This window comes from Pagrus major, chromosome 16 (genome assembly GCF_040436345.1).
Source record: "Pagrus major chromosome 16, Pma_NU_1.0".
In the NCBI taxonomy this organism is placed as follows: Eukaryota; Metazoa; Chordata; class Actinopteri; order Spariformes; family Sparidae; genus Pagrus; species Pagrus major.
Genome location: NC_133230.1, coordinates 387,103 through 396,629, shown reverse-complemented (window position 1 = coordinate 396,629; position 9,527 = coordinate 387,103). Strand labels below are relative to the sequence as shown.

Here is a 9,527-nt window from a genome sequence, read left to right as displayed (position 1 = left end):
TATGTCGTTGTTTAACGACGAGACTGTGTAAGAGCCAGAAAACAAACGATACATTTTGGAAACCAGCAGAATCTCTAATAGATCCTCTGTCAGCCGCTTCAACAGCTCAACATTTACACCTGCTTTCACATGTTTTACCACCAATTCAACGTGCGAAAGATATAGGATCGACATACCCGGAAAGAGGTCAAACAATGTACAAAAGTTAAATTTATATTTATATACGCAGTGCGTGTTACACTGACAGATGTGCCGGAGTGAAGAGGTGTTATTATGACTTGGTGAACGTTCGTTAGTTTTGTTCTATCACGTCAATAACTCGCTGGCGACCGCTGTCAACATTTAGTAAACACTTTTCTGAATGCAGTTCGGCGATGCGGGTTCCATATGTGAGACAACGTCACGTTTCGGGGATTGTGTTGAAGCAGGCGCCGCAACAAACCGCCGGCCTGCGCTTCTCACGGCCGACACTCAGCGGCCGGAGCTCGGCCGGTAAACACACATTTTAAAGAGCACCGGGGAACAAACGTCGGTTTGGGCCGAACTCGGTCCGTTTGTGGCGCCGTTTGTAAAGAGCCGAGTGGGCGGGCTCATCGGGCCGTTTACGTCACAGGAAGAGAGTGACGACAGAGCCATATATGTCATGTTCCTGTTGGATCAACTTAAAGAAGAGACCATCTGAGTCCATGAGGGAGACGGTCCGGACCGGACCGGACTCACGCGTTCACCTCAGACAGTTCAACCTCACGCGCTTCACAAGGTTCATGTTTAAATGAAGCAGCATTCAGACATTAAGTCATGCTGACAGTTCACAAAGAGCCTGTTAATGTAAACGTCTACGCTGTTATTGTAATGTGATTTATTCATAAAGGGAACTGAAAAATAAGGATTCATTCAGAATTAAACAAGTTAGAAGCTTCTGTTCACTAACTTTAATAATGTGTTTATAAAGTGTCTGACTGTTATTGATCGTAACCTCCTGATCGATATCTGTTCATGATCAGCTGACAGAGAAAACACAGCAGGAACACAAACAACTTTAACTTTTTTTATTTCCAAAGCTGAAACTCATCAAACCAAAAGAAAAACAACCACATGAACGTTCATCAACTATAAAACATAAAAAACCATCGGGTGTGTGGGTGTGTGTGTGTGTGTGTGTGTGTGTGTGTGTGTGTGTGTGTGTGTGTGAGCGGTCAGCAGAGATGAAGAAGTTACATGTTGTCTTCGTCAGAGTCGTCTTCCTCCTCCAGAGAGTCCTGAAACACACACAAGCACCAGGGTCAGCTGACTGAAGCTGTGTGTGTGTGTGTGTGTGTGTGTGTGTGTGTGTGTGTGTGTGTGTGTGTGTGTGTGTGTGTGTGTGTGTGTGTGTGTGTCACCTTGGCGTATTTCTCAGCCTCCTCTCTGACGTCTTTGGGTACCAGCTCATGTCGTCCGTTTGTGACTGGGGGGGGGGGGCACACACAGGAGGAGTCAGGTGTCGCCATGGCAACACAAGCAGGAAACAGTGACAGTGTGTTACCTGACAGGTACATCATGTTCTTCTTCTCTTACTTTCAGTTAAAAACTAAACTGCATCATAATTAATGTAGAGCCAGTAACAACTGTGTGTGTGTGTGTGTGTGTGTGTGTGTGTGTGTGTGTGTGTGTGTGTGTGTGTGTGTGTGTGTGTGTGTGTGGGGTGAGTTCAGCTCAGGGATTGGTCAGACAGCCAAGAGGAAGTGACATCAGAGTTGGGTCCACTGAGTGAACTCTGGCTGTGTCTCAATTCAGGGGCTGCATCCTTCGAAGGAGCATTTGAAGGCCAATTACGTCACAACGCCGTGTGAAGGCTGTCAAGGCTCCCAATCGGAAGGCTCCTTCAAATGCAGCCTTCTCTTCCCTCTTTTTGTCGCACCGCTACTATCCTTCACGGCCTCCCATATGACATCAAGTGGTGAAGATCGTCACTTTCGTGGGCCTGGGCGGCAGAAATCGTGACGTAAGGGTGAGGGGCAGGAACATCTGGTGACGCAACCAGGAAATGCTCCGAAGGCGAGACCGTCCCATTTAACAACGGTGGACGAGGTCTTCGAAGGACGCAGCCTTCGTGGGCCGCAAAGGCCGCATCCTTGAAAGATGCAGCCCTTGAATTGAGACACAGCCCCTGTGTGACTCATCCTCATCACGTGACTGAAGATCAGGTTTTACACTTTGATGATTTAATTCATTTCTGTCTGCACAGGTAAAAACAGGAAGTAGAAGCTTTGAAGTGGAAGAAGCTGAACAGACAGGTGAAGCAGCAGTAGATGAAGAGCAGCAGGGCCCTGATTGGTTGGTTCTCACCTTCTCCGACCCAGCTGAGCTCCAGCTCAAAGGCTTTGTCCTTCACCTCGTCATGAACGATGTAGATTCTGCAGTCAGACACAGAGGGTGACAACACGTCAACATGGAGGAGGAGGAGGAGGAGGCTTTAATATACTGTGTATTCATTCAAAACAAATACTCATGATGCATCATCTTCATCTTCAAAACGTCACTTCCTGTTTTCACATCAGTTTCTAAAAGGTGGTGTCAGATTGTGTGACTCTGAACATGAACACAGTAACGTGTGTCATCACTAGGTTGTGTTTACTATAAATATACTGAGGCCGATCAGCATCAATGTGCTTCTAACAGACTGGACCTGAATCTTTAGTGTTTCTGAGTCTGATGATTTATGTTAAATGTGAGGATATACAGAGTGATGGAGTCTGTAGTCCTGCACCCTGACACCAGTTAGCATGTTAGCATTTCCTGTCCCCTCATCTCAAAGTCTGAGTTTTCAGTTAAATGTGTGAAATAAGGTGTGTGGTCACCACAGGCTGAACATATTTACAACATAAACTCATCATTAACTGTCCACAGTTTAATTATGAAGCTCTTCATGTGTTAAAAACAGTTAGCGGTTGCTAACAAGTGTCTAAATGAGACTACAGAGGTTGTCGGGGACATTAAACGTCCTCACAGCGAACACGGAGACTCATCTGCTCACTAGTCCGTCTTTACAGGCCACTTTAGTTACACACTGTTCTGACTCTGACTTTACAACTTTACATTGATCAGTTTATAGAAACCTGGAGAGTAATTGTGCAGTAAGACGCTCAGTGGTGGAGACGTTTAAGTCATGTGACCGTGATGTCGTCTGTTTGTAGCCTAGCATTAGCTTTTTACTGCTACACATTTAATTTACACTTCAAACATCAGAGTGGAGTTCATCTGTGGAGATTATCTGGATGATCAGAACCTTCACATTATTTTCTGTGATAATCTAAAATCCAGTCAGCTGCTGTTCAGTGTCAATCAAGTTTAGTTCGGATGGAGCTGACTCACATTTTGGCGACCTCCTTGACGAGCTCCCTGCACGTCATCTCCTTCATCTGACACACACACACACACACACACACACACACACACACACACACACACACACACAGGATACATTAATCAGATCAATATGTTCTCACGTGATCAAAACAAGGAGCTCTGAATGTTTTGAGACTTCAGCTTGATTAAAGACGATTCATTGATTATAAAACCAGCTGCAGATTGATCTATTGATTCATTGATGACCTGATCAGCTGCAGCAGCTCTGATGATGTCGAGGTTCAGACTCACCTGCAGTTTTTCGATTTCTGTCTTGGCGGCTTGTTTTGCTTTTCCGATGGCGCAGCCCCAGTAACCCTGAAAACACACACACACACACACACGGTTAACTCTGCTGTTCAGAACAGCTGAGCTCTGTACTGTGAAGAGAGCGAACATGTATCCAGACTCTTTGTGACAGCTCCAGTCAGATAACGAGCAGACGGATTTTATCATCATCTGTCAGTTAACTCAGGTTTCTTCTTCAGATTGTGTGTTCATATAAAAAGAGGCGTTTGAGGTCATTTGACTCTTCTCCTGCAAACAAGACGACAACTGATGAAGACACAGTAGCTGTAAATGGGACAGACCACTGCAGAAAATGACTTTATCTTGTAAATCTATAGGTTAATATTTGTTTTATTTGAGGCTCATCCTGAGCTCTGGACCTGGAAACCTGATCCTGAATATTCAGACACTCAGTTACATTCAGCTCTGACCCGGTCACACAATGATACGTGGACATTTTAAAACTTTAGTTTTTGTCATATTTTCTGTATCTGTGATGAAAACCAACAGACTAATCAATGTTCTGACGGATCTATCAGCTGTAATCCAGCAGCAGATCACCAAACATACAAACATGAGCCCTGTTCAGACACAGAACGAAGGCTCACCTCACACACTGAACCAAGCAGCGCCGACCCACAGCCGCTCTGTTTCCACCTGCTCATCTAAAGTCTCTGCAGACTGATCGTTATAACGTGCTGTGATCGAGTCCTGACACATCAAACATCGTGGAGCGTGACAGAGAGAAGGTTTTACTCTAGATGACATCACAACACTGATGACATCACAACACTGATGACATCACAACACTGATGTGACTTCTCATTCAATTTGGGGATTTTTTTGTATAGTTGTCAGAGACAGTAACTACAACAACACAACGGTGGAAGGAGACAAAAGTCCTTTTCAAGGTGGGAATATGGTGCCGATACTCTGCTCCGTTTGGATCCTCCTCTGATCCTCCAGTGGAGGTAGTGTGTGTGTGTGTGTGTGTGTGTGTGTGTGTGTCTGTGTCTTGATCTGATGGTGTTCAGTCTGACAGATAAACTGATCCTTCCCTCACCAGATAAAAGACAAATGTCCCACAGAGCAGCGATGCAGAACCAGAGACATGGCAGCAGGTCCTGACTTCAGCATCTTATGAGGAAAAAATACAGAATGTGTCCTGCCTGTCTGTCTCCTGTCTGTCTCCTGTCTGTCTGTCTCCTGTCTGTCTGTCTCCTGTCTGTCTCCTGTCTGTCTGTCTCCTGTCTGTCTCCTGTCTGTCTGTCTCCTGTCTGTCTGTCCTCCTGACTCTTCATCACACTACAGCCTGATAAACAGTGTCTAGCAGCTTCTGCTGTTTACTGGAGGTGATTATGTGAAGCTGTAACTCACATGTGTTTGTCTCCTTCACTGTTGTCATAGTTACCGTCTCTGGAAACATAAAGACTAAAGCCAGTGTGATGATCAGCACTCCTGAACCAGACTTCAGTCAACTTTCCACCAGAACACAGCCAGCGAAGAACTTCTGTGTCACTTTCCAGGATGTAAGGTGGCGTGTGGTGGATGTAAGGTGGGTGTGTGGTGGTGTATGGTGGGTGGAAGGTGGATGTAAGGTGGATGTAAGGTGGGTGTAAGGTGGGTGTAAGGTGGATGTAAGGTGGATGTAAGGTGGGTGGAAGGTGGATGTATGGTGGATGTAAGGTGGGTGTAAGGTGGATGTAAGGTGGGTGTAAGGTGGGTGTATGGTGGGTGTAAGGTGGGTGTAAGGTGGGTGTAAGGTGGGTGTAAGGTGGGTGTAAGGTGGATGTAAGGTGGGTGTAAGGTGGGTGTATGGTGGGTGTAAGGTGGGTGTAAGGTGGGTGTAAGGTGGATGTAAGGTGGGTGTAAGGTGGGTGTATGGTGGGTGTAAGGTGGGTGTAAGGTGGATGTAAGGTGGGTGTGTGGTGGATGTAAGGTGGGTGTAAGGTGGGTGTAAGGTGGGTGTGTGGTGGATGTAAGGTGGGTGTAAGGTGGGTGTAAGGTGGATGTATGGTGGGTGTAAGGTGGATGTAAGGTGGATGTAAGGTGGGTGTAAGGTGGATGTAAGGTGGATACATGTTCACATTAACAGGTGGAAGCATGTTAAAAACACAGGTGTTGTGGTTATGATGTCACAGTTTGGAGGATGGACATCTCATTTCATATGTAATGAGCGTTAGAAGCTACTCCCTCAGCTCAGCGTAAGTCTGGATCAGGACTATTGATTATTGATTACAGAGATGATTTCTTAAAGGAGCTGATCAGTGAAACAAACTTCCAGCTGGTCTGCAGCATCAGTTACCATGGTGATGGGTACAAACCTCACTGACACTCTACAGACCTCTGATCTGACATCAGTTAGTTCAGCCTCATATCACCATGACAACATCACACACCAATCACAGTCCTCCATCTGACTGACTCACGTATGAGATGCCCGACGGGTCGACCATGTAGAGCTGAGGACCGTCATCTTTATCGTACGAGCCCAGGATGAAGCTGGAGACAGAGAGGAGGAGGAGCATCAGCATCATCATCATCACCACCACCATCACCACCACCACCACCACCCTGCTCTGTAGGTCCCCTGCTCTGCACCATAACTCTTTCAGTGATCAGCTGATGGAATACAGGAAGTGAGGCATTCAGACTCACCTGCAGCCGAACGGCCTGACGGCGCTGTACAGTGTGTAGGCGTGCACGTACATGGCTACTCTGTCTGACAGGTGCTGCAACAAGAGGAAACACTGTTAGCTTAGCATCACACCAGCACTTCCTCAAGACCTGGTCCAGACCCGGTCCAGGGTAGAACTGGTCCAGGTCACACACCTTCAGAGGGATGTCGTGTCCGTAGTTTGATCTGAAGCTGGACGCCTCTTCTCTGGCTACATCAGCGAGAGAGCGAGCATCAGCCAACAGGCCTGCTACCGCCTGGAGAGAGAGGGGGGCAGAAGATTTCAAAATAAAGCGTGTGTAAAGATGAACACACTCTGCAGCTCACAGCTGATCAATAACCTGTCAATCATCTGGTTTCCACACACACACACACACACACACACACACACACACACACACACACACACACACACGTAACGTGTAGCTGTGATGATTCTGCTGAAGACAAACAAAAGACAATCAGGAGTTTGTGACGAGAGCGTCACCATCAGAGAGCAGACGACTCCTCAAGCACTGATCAGCCTGTGTGTGTGTGTGTGTGTGTGTGTGTGAGTGTGTGTGTTAGTGTGTGTGAGTGTGTGGTTACCATGCCGACATGTCTGTCGATGTTGAAGATGCGTTTATTGGACCCCTCCTCGTACAGTTTGGACAGAACAAGCTTCTCCACCCCGAACACAACACCGTCCTTACAGCGGATCGCTATGGCCGTGCTGCGGGTGCACACACACACACACACACACACACACACACACACACACACACACACACACACACACACAGAGTTAGATACAGTCTGCCACAGTGGTGCATTCAGGTGTAACCCTCAGTGTAGGAAAAGACAACTGTCTTACATCCATCACATTATGAGACAGTCTGTTTACAGGTCAACAGCTCTGATGCTCACCTGCTGTTCTCTACGGCCTTCATGGCGTACTCCACCTGAAACACTCGACCATCTGGAGAGAAGGTGGAGGCTGACAGGTCATACTGCACCCCAACACACACACACACACACACACACACACACACACACACACACACAATTAAACACACTGTATATCAATATGTTTTATATATAAATGTTTATTGTTGTCTGTTATGAACCTTTATTCTATTATAACAGCTTTGTCTCATTACACACTGTGTTCAAATGTAAGGATCAATAGGTTGAGAGCTTTATGAGCTGTGAGATGATCCACTGGATATTATATTGATCATAAAACAAGGACTCCTGCGTTAAACACCTCACTATCTTACAGCCTCTTCAGTTATCCATTAAAGTGGAGATAAACTAATTAAAGACTAATTAAAGTATACATTTAAAATAATTTGTCACCACCTCGCGGTAAATTCAGGGCTAATTGCAGGTGATCCTGTCTCAAGCTGTGCTCTGACTCATTAGTATTCTCTCAGCTCAGGTGCAGCTCAGGTGCAGCTCAGGTAGCATTGATCTACTGTCACTAAACTTCAAGTAATCATCCCTCACGTCCTACTGGCAGCAGCGTGAGACGGCTGTTTCAGCTCTCGCGTTTATTTTATCTGAATTGCGGCAGTTTGAACCAAATGAAGCCCGTTTAAAATATAATACTTTAATAGTTTGATATAAAGTGTTACATTATCTTCTACATGGAGCGAACTCTCGCTGACACGCAAGACAACTTAAATCTGATGTTTTCTAAGGGGAGTTTGGCATGTACCGGAGCTAGCTGTTAGCATCGACACTAGCTCCACGTCAATAACACTAATTTACAGAGCTAACTTCTGTGTCGACGCTCTGGTGGGGTTTTTGTTTTATTCTTCTTGGTTTCATTTCTTTCACTACAAACTGAAATTAATTAAATTAAAACTTTCTGCTCTCTACTTTCAATTTCATCTTCAGTTAGCAGGCCTCGTTGTGACTCAGCAGGCTAACACGCTAACCAGCTAGCTAACTACAGGTTGTTATGAAGGATTTTCAGGATAAATGTGGATTATTTTCCTCTAACTGAATTAAAATGTGACACAGAAACAGTGGAAGTGAAGTTAAAGTCAAGCTTCGGCTGGAAGAAGCTCACAAACACTCACCCCGGTCCCGATGGAGCTCATTTTAACTCAAACTGTGACTGAACGGATTTCTGCCTGCTGCTTCTGCGCATGCTCCCGCGTTTCATCATACATGCGCATCCGGTTGCAGCCTTCACAATAAAAGCCTCAGTGACCACGTGAAACGATGACGTCAGTTTCAAAATTCATGTTGACCAGAAGTAATCTAACCACAGGATCCATTTAGTCTGCAGCGTGTAATCATATTGAATGTTGTAATGTTCGTGATAAACTGACAGTGTTGTAAAAAGTACCCGAAAGTCATACTCGAGTAAAAGTCTTAAAGTATCTGATGTTAAATGGAGTTAAGTATCAAAGTGCAGCAGCAGGTGATTTGTTAATTTTGAACAGGGGGCTGGCCCAATGGGAGCACCACCCTGCCCCGACACCTATGTACGCCTCCCAAAGGACATTGTTGACGCCTTAACCATAACTGTGGTTTCTAATTCTCCAGCTCCATTTGGTCGGTTATCTTCCTCCTCTCCCTGCATCTGTCTTTTTATAACTGTATTAAGGTAATGAGTAAATACGCCTTTAACTTGTCTGCAGTGGACTGAGTTTATTCAGGCAGGGTTTTCTCATGTTTCTCACAATTCACTACAAGCAGGGTCATTTTAAGTTACATGACCGCTTGGATTTTTTTACCATCTAAATTTCTTGAAGGACACAAAATGAACATTGTGCAAAATAGTAGAGCCCGACCGATTCATCGGTGGGCCGATTTTATCAGCTGATATGAGCCTCTCACAGATATATCGATGTCGGTGTATATATTGTCCGATATGCACCGATATGAAAACCTTATATTTAAAAACTATAATGCAGAAAAACATGCTCGTGTAGCCGCCAGAGGAAGGCGGGGTTATAAATTAGGACAGGCAGATTTAAGGATGCCCTAATCAGGCAGATAGGCAGCTGTCTGTCTGTCTGTCTGTCTGTCTGTCTGCCTGTCTCTCTGTCTGCCTCACCAGCCTGCAGCAGATTAGCTGGTGAGGAGGATGTGAGGGCACTGCCGACTGTAAGGTTTTTGAGACCACACTGAGAATTGGCCAATTGTGAATATATGTAGAGGCACACGACACTAGTTACAT

At 45.6% G+C, this 9,527-nt stretch overlaps 1 protein-coding gene across 1 annotated transcript; it reads right to left on the bottom strand.

Moving 5' to 3' along the window:
• Window positions 1-1,034: 1,034 nt before the first annotated feature.
• psma3 (proteasome 20S subunit alpha 3) lies at window positions 1,035-8,521 on the bottom strand. Its single transcript, XM_073484330.1, has 11 exons — window positions 8,419-8,521; window positions 7,259-7,341; window positions 6,941-7,064; window positions 6,508-6,609; window positions 6,334-6,407; window positions 6,105-6,177; window positions 3,640-3,705; window positions 3,355-3,401; window positions 2,329-2,396; window positions 1,383-1,447; window positions 1,035-1,259 (listed from the first exon to the last, which is right to left on the bottom strand). The coding sequence occupies exons 1-11, from the start codon at window positions 8,437-8,439 to the stop codon at window positions 1,215-1,217; spliced, it is 768 nt and encodes a 255-aa protein (XP_073340431.1). The 5' UTR covers window positions 8,440-8,521; the 3' UTR covers window positions 1,035-1,214.
• Between the last annotated feature and the right edge of the window lie 1,006 nt (window positions 8,522-9,527).

Bases quoted from the DNA above. Each gene is read 5' to 3' on its own strand.
- psma3 (XM_073484330.1), bottom strand. From the start codon at position 8,439: ATGAGCTCCATCGGGACCGGG. The intron at 3,706-6,104 runs GTGAGTCAGTCA...GTGTGTTTTCAG, and splicing joins ACCCGTCGGGCATCTCATAC to GGTTACTGGGGCTGCGCCAT. The intron at 3,402-3,639 runs GTGAGTCTGAAC...TGTGTGTGTCAG, and splicing joins CAGAAATCGAAAAACTGCAG to ATGAAGGAGATGACGTGCAG.